Consider the following 13,772-nt stretch of genomic DNA (forward strand, 5'->3'; position numbering starts at 1 on the left):
TCAATAGATGAAACAGAAGTGAAGAAATAGCTGCTAGAAACTGCAGATAACCACTTACAAAATCTGATATACATACCTCAAGACTTTGCAGTTCATGTCTTTTAACAATAAATGAGGTTTTATTTTGATTAATATTCCAGTTGTAGGAATAATAATGTCCCTTTTGCCCAGCTGAACTTTTCTTTTATTATCTAGCAGGTACTAGTCATGGATGAAGAACTGTTTAGCCAAAAGAATAATGAAATGCAGATACTGCAGAATCAGATAAAGACATTACTACAAGAAAAGAAAGAACAACAGGAATTTTTAAAGGAGGCTCAAGAAACACAAAGATTGCAGGTACTTTTCCACTGGTACACATTTATCTGCATAGAGCCATCCTTCTACCATGTGAATGCATTCAGCAGGTCCCTCAGAATTTTTTTTACTTATTACCAGTCAATATTGGGGACATTTTGTTTTAATTAGAGCTGTTTCACAGAATGAGTTGGGTTCTTCTAGTGCATATGGACAGATTTAGGCACAGTAATGTGATTCCTGGAGACTGTATATGAACCTAACTGTGCCAGAAGCCTTCTGCATAACTTGAAGTGAACCATTCATGCTCTCCATGCTTCCTGAAGCATAACACACAACCCTCTCCCCAGATTTGTATCATTGTTAAGCAGTTTCAGGACAATTAATAGATTAGGATTTGAAAGACTTTGAAAGATGCTTTAGAATTGGAAAAAGACTATATGGATCCTATAGAATGCTTTAATTGAAAAGTTGTATAGAAACTTATTTTGTATTAGCTTTATGAAGAATTGATCTTTATAAGACAGAATTCCATCCTGACTTTCTGATCATTGACCATTAGAGAAAACTGAGTGACACAGTGGAAAGTGAGGTAATGACAAAGAGGCTGCTTGCCTCTTTCTTTCTGTAGATCTTGAATTTGCTAATGAAATTACCGTGGCTAGTATGTGCATAACATTACAAGGTTGAGAAGACTGCACACAGAATAGTTAATATTCTGCTGGTGTTGCCAGACATGCAGATTACAGATAATTTATTATATGAATTTTTAAAAGAGAAAAGCATAAACATGGATAGCTAGTGCTCTTCTCCTTACTATACTTTTTCTCCTTTTTCCTTTTCCTTTCTGATGACTTGGGAGAGTCAGTGCATTCAAGGTAAGTAAACTAGTCATGATCTTTTTCTTCCTTCTGTCACTTTCTTTTCTGTCACTTCTAGATAGATTTTTTTTTTTTAGCCTGCACACCATAGTGTCAACTTATACTGTGATAATGCTTATATAAATTTTGGAGGATACAAGGTAGCTGTCACAGCATAGATAGAAGGTTCTTTCAGTATCAGAGACAGGAGGGAAGCTTGAGAGCTTTCAGGCACCATTTTGCATTTTGACATTTAGTTCACTAAACTGCCACTTTTATTTAAAAACATACAATGTAAAGCAAGTGCTTCTGTCAAATATTTTACATTGTATTCACAGGTATATGTAATTTAATGGTACATGATAGAATAAGGACTTCTAGAGTAGCAGGTATGAGGTAGGAGGTAATAAATGTTTACACACCTATGTATTTATGTAATGGGCGTTACACTGTGGCATTGTATGTGCAATTGTATCAGGGACAAATAGCTTCAAGGTGGATCAGTTGGCTGTTACTTCTTCTAAAATGATAACAAATATGATATTCATACATATATTCTATTTTCTATTACATAGGAATAATATGTATTGTATTCCAACACAATGTCAACTTGTAAAGCATTGTGTTTGGAAGGAACTTGCAATCTAAGACAACAACATAAAGAATGAATAAAAATGTATTACTCAAAGTAGAAGAATACAGAATGTATCATGTATAATTCAACTGCCCTGTTGTTGCTAGGCCAGATTCTAACCATATTCAAAAAGAATCAAAAATAATAAAGTGAGTTGAAAGTGGATATAATCTTGGCTTTATAGATGAATCAGTTCAGATAATGTCAGTACTTTTGAACAATGTATGGAGGGTGCTGTAAGAGAAGCAGATAAGTTCTCCAAATTAGCATTATCAACTAACCTGAGGTTGGGTGGAAGAAAAAGCAGCAAGTGAACCTGAGATCATGTACATGTTTAGTTAATTAATACAAGTAATCTTTAAAGTGGAATTGTACAAAATGGAAGAGGAAGCCCATATACATGTTTAAGTAATAAGACTGAGACCGTAAGTTTAATTTGAAAATATTTGTTTAATTCTCATTTCTCCATAAACACTCATATAAAGCAAGCATGAGCTCCTAATTATGTCATCCACTTCTCACTAGATGCCTGGATAGGCTAACAAAACTAAACCGGGTGTGCTGTGGGAAAAAAAGAAACTCACACAATTACCTTGAGAGAGATTTCAGGTCAGAGTTACAATTTAGAAAGGTTAAAATAAATGTAATGATACACATTAAAACTGGTTTAGTTTTAACTCAAATTACAGCCTGGCATCCTGTTGACCGAGGTGGTGGTTGCAGTCCTGTCAGGTGATGATTGCAGTCCTGTTGAAGGCATGGTTGCAGTCAAAAGTGGTGGTCCTGTGGAAGTTCTGGGCCTCGTCTGGATCTGTCCAGGCATGATGGGGGTTCCAAGAACCCAGTGGTCAGATTCAGGGGAGGGTATTCAGCACCTCTCCCACAGTGGACAGTTGCACAATGGGAATGATGTAATCCTGAAAGTCATAGGATATTTTTGGGAATCCTTATTGGTCTAAGTTGTTACAGCTGTCCATTATGGTGGCGCTGTTGAGCCATTATGGCCCATTGGCAGAGATGACCCCTTCAGGATCAGTGGGGCTCTGCTGGTGTTTCCCCAGAAGGAGTTAGCACTGCAGAGTCATTTGTGAAGAAAAAGAAACACTCCCCTCCTCACATGGTTTGGCTCTTCTCCTTATTTAACACCATTGTAGCCTGAGGTGTCAGCTGGGCATGTACTGGGCATCTACTGCAAACGACCCATCATTAACAGTTTCCCAGAAATGGTGTAGAATACTCAATTTTGTTACACCCCACACTGGCACTCTTTCTGTAACCCAGGACACCTGGGTAGGTCTTTCTGAACAAAAATGTGTCTAAACTTTACTGGGCTGGTGAGTGGGAGGGGGGAAGGGGGCTCTGAGACTGATGATATGTCATAGAATTCTCAGTTTGTTGCAGAATTTGCCTGTGCCCTGCATGATAATTTAGGGTCTGTGGGTGATTTACAAGATTCATGACCTTTGTGAGGAACTAGAAGTCATGAATATGATACAGAGCTTAGTTTTGCTTTTGCTTTATTTTTTTTCCCATGAGACTGAGAAAATGGTGGAACAGCACATAGTCATTGATCAGCTAAAATTGAAATTAGAGAAGTTTACAGATGTGAAAGCTTTAGATTTCCCAAGTGCTTATGAAGATGGACCAGCTGTCATGGCATTTGCTAGGAGGCTCTACAGTGTCCCAGTCACAAAATACCTGCTACGCCCCCTTCAACTGCCGTCAGAGACAGAGATCCAAAAGGTAAGGTGTACCCAGATTTTCCCCCTTCTACTTTGTAATGATTATAGGACAATGATTAGACATGACATAATAACATATGATGTGTTTCTCAGATACTGCTGCTTAACTTCCCGCTGAAAAACTAGTTTTGTAACATCTGTTTATGCCACAATTATCCAAAATATTTAAGTTTAAAATTCCCACCTACTATTGCTATGGCTCTCATGTTTTCACCCCCCAGCTGGTTTCCTAGGGGTTTTGAGAGTTCAAGTATGAATCATTATAAAACATGAATTATTATTCTTACCAATATGTTGAGTGTGTGAGAAAATGAACTGCTATCAGAGGGCACCTCTTTCACGTTTGGAATGACTCCTCGAAGCTCTTGCAAAACGTTTTGTTACAAAGGTATTCAGAGTTATTATGGAAAATCTGTGTGATTTTGCTTACAAGCTCAGGTGGTGAAATATTTTTTAAAATATGAGTAATGAATTGCTAAATTATTGCAAGTATTTTTACCCATCACTATTTTTGTGTGCTTTTTGACAGGGGTATACCAGCCCCCCCATCTTGTCTCTGGCCCAGATAATGGCAGAATTCCATATTCGCAGGCAAATTATACTGAGCAAGTTAGAAGATCAAGACAAAGTCCTTCACTGCCACCTCTCTGATCAGAGTGATGAAGAGGAAGACAATACAGGCAGCGAACAGAAAACCTCATATAAGTAATTTTTTTGTTGTTCTTTAACTTTTGTTACAGAAAAATATATAGCAAAGGTAGTATAAGTGCCTAATCCTTCCATGATATGAGACCATCTGTAATGATACTTACAGTAAATATCTGGGACCAACTGGGCATACTGCAAATTAATTATAATATATGTAGGTTTAGCAAAGATTGCACAATCCTTGCTTGTGAGTAAGAATCTGCCTTGAAGACTGGGGGATTTGGTGATGGTGTGTTTGGGAGTGGTGTGGATGCGGAAGAAGGTATAAATGCTTTTGTAAGTTCGAGCTTCTTCTCTGTTAAGATCATCTACTTTGCATGATGCTTAAAGAAAAAGAAATCCCTGTGTATTTGCAGAGTAGCATGTTTATTGTTCTTTCATAGGTGTTCTATAAACCAAACATGGACACAAAATCATTCTTCTCCATGCTTCCTTCCTGATGTAAGTGACATGAAACATCGAGGAGACAAGTCTGGTTTGTCCAATAAATCTGCGCTACAAACCGGCACAACTACAGGTATAATGGAAGTCATTAGAGCAAATCTTAGTACAGTAAATAATGTCTCTAGCACATGTAATTAGTTTTCCCAGCAAAATATGTGCATTTGTTAAAAGTATTTTTTGGTTATAATTCAGTGTAGGTTTTCCAATTTCTGTTTTTCTTTCCCATTCTCAAACTGATGTTAGTAACCTCTATGTAATACCTACTAGCCAGAAAGCACTTATCAAAAAGGTAGTCACATAAAACTCTTTAGTACTGCTTAAATGAAAGAAAATGGATGCTATTATCTTACCAAAAATACTGAAGTGGTTTTTGGAATATTTTTCAGACTTGGGGTCCTGAAATGCAAGTGCATACCATCCTTCTTTTCCTGTTTAGACACGTGGCAGGGAAGAATACCCTGCATTCTTCTCTCTTTTTGATTCTTGTACTTCATATGGAAGAACTGCACACAGTCAATATTGCAGAGCACTACCTTTTGGATACAATATCTCGTCCAGATTTTATAACTGTATTTTGCTTTGTTTTTTTCAAGGTGAAGAGATTGACAGCCTCCAGAAATCCCATGTTTTTAACATGCAGAAGTTAAAGAATTCAGAGTTGAGACTTGCTATGACTGAGCAAAAAATAAGAGAACTTGCACTTAATATCAAAAGGAAAGAGGAACTTATTAAGGAGTTAGTAAGAACAGGTAACTGGCTACTGTAGGAATACCGGATACTGTAGGGAATTATGATGTTCTGAAACAAAGGAAAGGCATTGAAAATGTAAAGTCCTGTATATCTTAGTTTTTACAGAATTATCTTAGACAAGAATACTTTTAACAACCTAAAAATCCATAGATTTTGCTAATTACTTGCTGTGATTTTTGATTACCGTCTACTCTTCTATGAAGATTGTTTGTTAAATATTTTTTGTGCTTTGTTGATTATTGCTTTTATTCAACAGTAGTGTAATTTTTAATGTATGGTCAGTGCTATCTCTTTGTACATGTGTATTTGTGCCATAGAGTCTGGGATTGGAGAAAAGATACATCATTGTATCTTCTATATTCTATAACAGTAAAGAAATGGGAGTCAGAAGTGGATGAAAGAAAAAATCAGTGTCCCTGGTAGCATACATCCCTTGCACATCTGTCCTGATAGAGAAACTAGCCTTGTGATGACAGGAAGGATCTCTTTCCTCAGCCCCTTCAATCACACTCTTCTCTTTCATTTACCTTCTCTTGAGGTGGTCTGAGAAAGATTCTGTGCCATCCCAGATTGCCCGAACAGGACAAGTCACAGAGTAGAAACACAATCCAAGATCATATACTAATTATTAAGCTGAAAGTTGAGTAATAAATAAATGGCATATATTTCTGTGGAAAAAAAAACCAAACAAAATTATGAAATACAGGATAGCCATTTTGCCAAAATCTAAAGTAGGCAGAAGAATTTAACTCTGGCACTCAGATTGCACTTTATTTGGTACCATGAGGTGACTCATGAAATGTTCAGATTTAGGATTCTCTTTATCTCCATTTCAGACTTAGAAGGGAACTGCAGGTTCCTTTAGTGTTGGAAAATGTATCAGAAATTACTGACTTAGCCAGAACAAAGTAAGTAATATTTCAACTCCAGAAGTGAGTATTACATTTCAACTGATTATCATGGTGGTTTTAAACTATTGTATATACTGTCTTTAAGGTAAGGATGCTCAGTCTGTAAGCAGGCAGTATTCTTTGAAGATAAGTAAACTGGAGCAAGAAATTGAGCAGGCCAAAAGAGAACTGGCTGAAACGCAGAAGCAGCTTCAGGAGCTGGACAGTAAAGAGCTGAGAGATATTCCTGAGAAAGTCATGTTACAGAAGGAGTGCCAGAAGAAGATGGAGGCAGCTAAGTTGAAAGTGCAGGTATTTCTGATCTGATTATTAAGATTTGCAAATCTCTGTCTCACTGTCTGAACCTTAACACTCTGTAAAATTCTTACCTGTTTTACATGCTGGAAGCTGGTCAGATTTAAGTAGCTAGTGGGAAACTTAATACTGTTATACTCAAAATGCTGGTTAACATCTACTTGGTTAGATACATAAAATACCTTCTTGGTATGTAAGAGGCTAAGAAAGTATTGGAAGAGATGAGATTTCCATACTGCATTGTATATAGTCCAATAGAGGAATTTATCCAAAAGAGGGTATTACAAATTTATTACTTCCCATAAATAAAATTGATGTTTTATGGAAATACTATATAAATTGTAGGTCTAAGCAAATCCCTGTGATGCGTTGCAAGATCGTTGCAAGATGCCTTGCAATATGCCCAACACAAGCATATTTGTTTGACACTAACCTTCTATTTTTAAGTTCTGCTATATCTAAGTTAGTATTCTGTATACGGCCAGCTTAGGTGCTCTGTGCCTCTCGATCCTAGAATGACAGGTCAGAAAAGTTCCATACAGAAAGAGGTAGTTTGCTTATTGACTTGAGCTCAGGACCAGCATTCTGACCACCAGCATTCAGACACCAGCATTCAGACACCATTGTGTCTCTGCAAATTTTCTAGAACTGTGGTTTCTGCTAGATTTTAGTACTTTTACTGTATTGCCAAGCATGAATTGTACCTTTTCATGTTTAATTCTGCCTGTGCCAACTTCACCAGATAGCTCAAAACTACAGTAATAACAAGTGATTGTTTGGGCAAAAGTTAGGCCCTAAGAATTCAGTGAAATAAAGAATGAAGCTGAGTCATATTTTAGTTACAAGTTTCCCTGCTCTTAAGCTGAAATTTGTCATGAACATTCAGGCTTTACAGAAGAAGCAGCAAGACACCAAGAATTTGGCTTCATTATCTAACCAAAGGGAGAGAGAAGCAAGAGAACTTGAGCAGAAAGTGGCTCAGATGAAGCATCAGCAATCCCAGATACAGAAGAGACTGTGTGAGGAGAGTGAAAAGAAGAAGCAACTGGAAGCAGAGCTTCATCAGGACCAGCAACAAATTAAAGTAGGATTCTTCCTGTTTCCCTATGACAAAGATTAGGATAAATAATTTTTGCCCCTGCTTCCCCAATAAACTACACTACCAGGCTTTCCCTTATTTTCAATAATGCCTTAATGAATTTCTTGAAAAATGCACCAAAGCAATTGTTGATAAATATTTTACATTAATCTCCATTTTGCCTTTCTCTTTCAGCTTTTTTTTTTTTTTTTTGTAATGGGGAAGTCAACCTGGTGTCTAGTTCTGAATTGTAATTTTATAAATAAATTTAGAGTCAGTATTTCAGATTATATCTTCGGGGGACTCTCACATTAAAGGTATTTGACTGATGTAGGAAGAATGGTGCTTTATGTTTGTTCAAAGGAACTTCAACTTAAGATGGAGCAACAACAGAAGATCCTTAAAATTAAGGATAAAGAAACTGCTGCTTTTAAAAAGAAGAAAAATAATTCAGTGGGAACTCCACAGAAACTACAGGTAGTTAATCTATTCCAAATATGTGCAACCCCCAAAATAAAAAAATCTTTCTTCATCTCTAGTCATCTGTTTTCGTAAACTATTTGTATGAAGAGTATTCCATCATAGTTTTGTCTTTTCTTTTTTTTTCCTGTAGCAAAAATTGGGAGTAGAGCCTAGCAGCTCTTGTACTGTACTCTTTTTGAATGAAAGAAAGGAGGGCCTTTAGTGTCTTCTATATTTTTTTTTTCATATAATTTGTCAAAAATACTGATTCAGAAACCTGTGAATTCAGCAGATTTGGTTTTCCAGTAGGTTTGAGGGTGGCCTTGCTGTGCTGTGTTTTAAGTGTTCTGTGGGTTTTTCAGGTGTTTTATTTTGTTTTGGTTTCTACTTTGACATAAACTACAGTGGTTTCTGGTTTTGGTTGCTGATAACAGGGTTAAAAAAGTATGCAAATATTGTAGCAGTGCCACCTACAATATTTCAGATGTGGACACTGAAATATGAATTACCCTATGCCTTTAAAGGTGAAAAGAAATTTTAAGAGTTAAATAAAGGAAACATTTTAGCCTTAACAGGAATATATCCATGCTTGCAGGTCCAACAAGGAGCTGGTTTTGGGCCACTAAAATGCAATGAGGATAGGCAAGTTGAATTTTCGTGGTACCATCTAAACCTAGTTGCTGTGCTTATGTAGATGACATCTATTTATGTAAACAGTTTTAAAAAATATATTTTTTAGAAAAGATGCTGCATCTGATACAAGTTTATTTATATGAGATATAGCAATGTAATATTGCTGAGGCCCCTTTTAAGTCAGTCCAGTTTCTGTATTATTCTGAGTAAGGATTCTGTGGGCAGAATTAATACTGATATTAGAAATGTTAATGTCTTCTACAGTTTTATCAGTAATTCTGAAGAAAGGTAAAACATAACCATAATATTCTGAGTCAAAATATCCTGGTTAATGCTCTATGGGTCTCTCTTGGAACTTTAGAAATTAGAAGAGCAGAAGAAGTGGCTGGATGAAGAAATGGAAAGAATTCTTCAACAGCACCAACAGTTAGCAGAGCTAGAAGAAGATTTAAAGAAAAGAGAAGCCATTGTAGCAAAAAAAGAAGCATTATTGCAGGAGAAAAGCTACCTGGAAATCAAGAAACTGAGATCTAGCCAGGTGACTAAAAAAAACCCCACAAAACTCACCACAGTCATAAGGCTAACTGAAAGACTGGTGGTGGGGGAGGGCAGATAGGATAGCTGGGGAGGCTCAAGGGGCCTCCTGTGTCTACACCCCTGTGATGCAGATATTATGTAGCTTGACCAACTGACATTTAAATTGTAATTAACACAGATAATCATTTTAATTCCCTTTTTCTCCCCAAAATTGCAACAATGAAACAAAACCCAAAACCAAACAATTCTGAACTATGGAATTGTTTTTGCGGAGTATTAAATGATATGATATGATGTGATAGTTATGATATATTATTTATAAATATGACTAAATCTTTCTGCTTTCTAGAGAACACAGCAGGGAAATGTTTTGCAATATTTACTTTCCAGTAGAAAGAGTGAATACAAAGTATCATTGTTACATACAATGACTAGTGCCTTTAATTTTTATTATGTAGAAAACTTCACGTAAAACTTTTTTTTAAATGCTATCTGTCCACTCAAAGTAAATCAGGTCCCATTACAAGAAACAAGAAATTTTTTCACTTCAGAACGTGACAGTGTCACCTACTTTTTTCTTACTGGAAAGGAATGTCTCATTTTTATATCTGTGGTTGCTGTGGTTTTTTTTTAGGCTTTGAACAAAGATAGTATGAAATTGTCTACCTGCTTAAGTATGCTGGATCAGGAGCTGTGTGATAAAAGTATGCAGCTTCAGGGCAGCACCACTGACAAGTCAGACATTTTGGAAAAAATTCAGGCTCTCCAAATGGAAAGGGATCAACTGCTCAGAAGGAGAAATAGTATGGATGAGAAACTGAAAGATGGTAAAGTGTTGTCAACTGAAGTAAGTAAGCACCTCTGAATTAAATACAGGTTTTAGGTATTGTTTGATAATATAGAATTCCAGTAAGAACCTAAAATGTTTTCAAGTAGCTAGAAATAACGAGCAGAAGTTGGATATTTTTGTAAAGCAATTTTAGAGTACTGCTATGATAGGACCAATTAATTTACTGGTAAATGAAGTTTAAGATCAGAGGAATGTAAGTCAGATTTGTGTCCTGCCAAACTCTATTGGTCTAAGAGTCATATAATGAGAAGTAAGGGAACCAGAAGTTAATCAGTGTGTATCAGTGTTAATCAGTTAATCAGGGTATCACAGGTAGGTATTTTAACATCAGGATACAGAACAAGTGATGTATTCACATAATGATGCCCCTTGATTTTTTTCATAGAATCTTCTGAAAAAAGCAAACATAGTTCTACAGTGAAAATAAGTCATATTACATGGATGGCCCATTACCTGGAGTTGATCAGTATCATTATGTTGAAGATAATATAAATTCATATAAAATGGAGAGATTACTTTTAGGTCTTGAGAAGAGACTTGCCTCACTCATCAAAGTTGGCAGTACTTCAGGCCAGGCATTTCTGCCACTTCCATACACAAGTCATGGGCACCAAACCCCTTACTGACTGATTCATTAATTCATTAATCCAACAGAAAACTAGTACATAAAAAAACAAACAGTAGAAGTCAAACTGTGGTGAGGATGAGGGAAGGGTAAAAAGACAAACATGACTTCTAGTTTTGTGATGAGACATCTGATCAACTTCTGTAATGTGGTAGGAAAGGACAAATGCTCTGGATTTGCATTCTACCTCTTGTTTTCCCCACTCCACTGTCTGTGCTACAACTAGTTCATCTTACCATTAAGTTTAGCTTTGCTTTTAAGAATGAAGTTAAAGATGTCTTGAAAGATTAATTCAGAGCTTTTTAATTCTTTTTTGGTAAAGATCTCACTCATGTGTTTCTCTGTAGGAAGAACATATTCTTTTCCAGATAGAAGAAGGAATTGAAGCCCTTGTAGCTGCAATTGATTACAAGAATGAAAGTATTCATAATCGCCAGCACTTACTTAGGTCATCTTCTCAGAGTCTTTCACAGAGCAAGCATAATGTAATAGGGAAACTAGTTTCCCTGTCTGCTGCTGAGCTCAGAGCTATCATCATCAGTTATTTCAACAAGGTTTGTTTTGGCTAATGAATACTATTTTATCCCACTTTCTATTACTATTCTAGATACTGAGATAGTGGCAGGAAATAAAAATAAATTTAAGAAGCTTAAGCTTTTGGTTAATATATCTTCAGGTTACAAAGATCTGCTATTAAATTGTTTTTAATTTTTATTTTAACTTAAATAGGATACTTTGGGTTAACTTTGTGTATCTTCTTTTGATAGATTAGCTAGAAACATGCTACAAATCTGGAAATTACTTTGTCCTGTTCCAGTGCTCTGTGTTGCTAACTTAAGGAGAAACAACTATGTTTAAATAGTGGTGTTGTAGTCAAATTCTTCCTGACTGCAGAATTTCAGAAAGCTTCATAAAGCTCAGGCTGCTATTCCTATTGTGATTTTCCCTAATTCTGGTTGTGTTGGTTTAACACAGCCTAGCTTTTAGAGGGGGCAGAGGAAGCCAAGGAAGCAGCTTCTGAGAGAGAAAGCTGCTCAAAGCTTCTACTCTGTTCAGCAGAGCCAGTCTCTGAAGGCTCTGACAATGGACATGTTGCTGGCCCAATTAGAGAAGCTGGTAATGACTCTGTGATGACATATTTAAGAAAGGAAAAAAACGCGTGCAGTTTTTCTTTTCCAGGGCTGGGGGAGCGCTGGGGGGCCATGTGGCTGCCATGGCTGTGTGGCTGCTGCCACCTCAGCATGGCCAGCAGTGAACTGTGCCTGCCTGGCCATTTCTAGCCTGCTATGCCACAGACAGAAAGGCAGGGGTGGTGGCGGTAGTTTCTCGTTTCCAGCGCAGCCACAGCCATCTTAGCACAATCCACAGGTATCTGTGCCTGCTTGGCCGCTTTTAGCCAGCCATGCTGCGGGCCCAAGGGCAGGGACAGCGGTAGTGCTGTCTCCTTGCAGGTGCCCTGCATTGAGAGAGGGGCTGAATGGTGCCAGCACTGTAGTGGCTGGCACTGCCCGCGTGGCGGTGGTGGGGACCATGTGGCCAGCAGTGAGGGGCATGGTGAGCATTTCCCCAATACAGAGCCCAGATGAGATCAGCCTTTTAGCACTGTAAAACCCTATAAGAACTTTTCAGTGGATAGAACTTGAGAACAAACAAACATGCAGACAACAATTTTCTACTGAGCCAGAAAAAAGGAGGTGAAGACACATGAGGAGAACAATATGATGACATTAAGGTCAATGAAAAACCTCTATAGGAAGAGGAGGTGCTCCAAACATCAGAGCTGAGATTCTTCTCCAAGCTGTGGTGAGGACTATAATACAACAAACTTTCCCCGTAATTCCATGAAGTGCATAGGGGGATGCAGAGATCCACTCACAGCCCATGAGAAAAGATGCTCATGCTGGAGTAAGTAGATGATGAAAAGCTGTAATTTAGTGGGAAACTTGAACAGAGAGAGAAGATAGAGAAAGAGAGCCCTTTCTTTCAAAGTAGAACAGCTTATCTTTAAAAGACTACACCCTGTGAACTAAAATGACCCATACTATGCAGTTTTGGGAAGACTGCATTAATCGTGGGAGGGACTTAGGTTACAGGAGGTCAGGTGGGACTGCTACTCGTGAAAATTAGAACCACACTAGAAAAGTTCACAGAGAGTTGTCTCCTGTAGGAAGGACCTCACAGCATAGCAAAAGAAAATCCTCTCCCTACATGAACTGAAGAAAGATTTCAAATGAAAAAACTGAGCAAAACTCTCACACCATGACTCCCTGTGCTGTCAGTGGGAAGGAAGGAGGGGCAGAAAAAGAGTGTTCTAGAAGTTTTATTTTAATTCTCATTATCCTCTTTTAATTCTGTTAATAAATTTTTCATTATACCATTTAAATTTGAGCCGGTTTTGCCCTTAGAGTGTTTCCTCCCAATCCTTATCTCAACTCATGAACCCTTTAGATTGTCTTTCCCCCTCCTCTGCTAAACTATAACAGGGGAAAATGAGTGAATAATTTTCATGAGTGCCCAGCTTTTAGCCAATATCAAACCATGACACCAGTATAAACTGATACTTTGCAGTGTGTGCAACTACGTGCTTAGGAATCATACTGACATCTGGAAACATAAATATTAAATGCATTATGACATAGTGTCTTTGTGACCTTGGGTGAACCTTTAGTAATTTTGTAAAAGAGTTGTCTGTGGGATGCAAGTTGGAAGTCCGGAAAGCAGTGTTCTTTCAGTTTAAATTTTGCATAGGGTATTAAAAAAATCCACTAGTCCATGTCATCAAAATGTATGCATTTTAGTTCTGAAGAGTCAACCTGTAGCAGTGGCAAGTCTATTTCCAGTACAAGCTTAATTACTTGCAGTGATCCAGTGCTTTTGTATGTTTTAATCTATTAGGCTGAAGGGTAAAAGATTTTCTTAAAACCGCTTGATAAATCAAAATAAGTGT

At 37.3% G+C, this 13,772-nt stretch overlaps 1 protein-coding gene across 1 annotated transcript in view; it reads left to right on the forward strand.

Annotated features, from left to right (window-relative positions):
* Positions 1–13,772, forward strand: part of KIF27 (kinesin family member 27) — a 28,741-nt gene that overhangs the window by 11,586 nt on the left and 3,383 nt on the right. The window contains exons 4-14 of the mRNA XM_041480784.1: positions 196–339; positions 3,328–3,534; positions 4,063–4,238; positions 4,625–4,758; positions 5,279–5,434; positions 6,432–6,637; positions 7,527–7,724; positions 8,082–8,195; positions 9,175–9,351; positions 9,985–10,197; positions 11,173–11,379. Of these exons, the coding sequence (XP_041336718.1) occupies positions 196–339; positions 3,328–3,534; positions 4,063–4,238; positions 4,625–4,758; positions 5,279–5,434; positions 6,432–6,637; positions 7,527–7,724; positions 8,082–8,195; positions 9,175–9,351; positions 9,985–10,197; positions 11,173–11,379 (1,932 nt within the window). The remainder of the gene's footprint in view (positions 1–195; positions 340–3,327; positions 3,535–4,062; positions 4,239–4,624; positions 4,759–5,278; positions 5,435–6,431; positions 6,638–7,526; positions 7,725–8,081; positions 8,196–9,174; positions 9,352–9,984; positions 10,198–11,172; positions 11,380–13,772) is intronic.

This window comes from Pyrgilauda ruficollis, unplaced genomic scaffold (assembly GCF_017590135.1).
Source record: "Pyrgilauda ruficollis isolate IOZ18807 unplaced genomic scaffold, ASM1759013v1 scaffold53, whole genome shotgun sequence".
Lineage (NCBI taxonomy): Eukaryota > Metazoa > Chordata > Aves > Passeriformes > Passeridae > Pyrgilauda > Pyrgilauda ruficollis.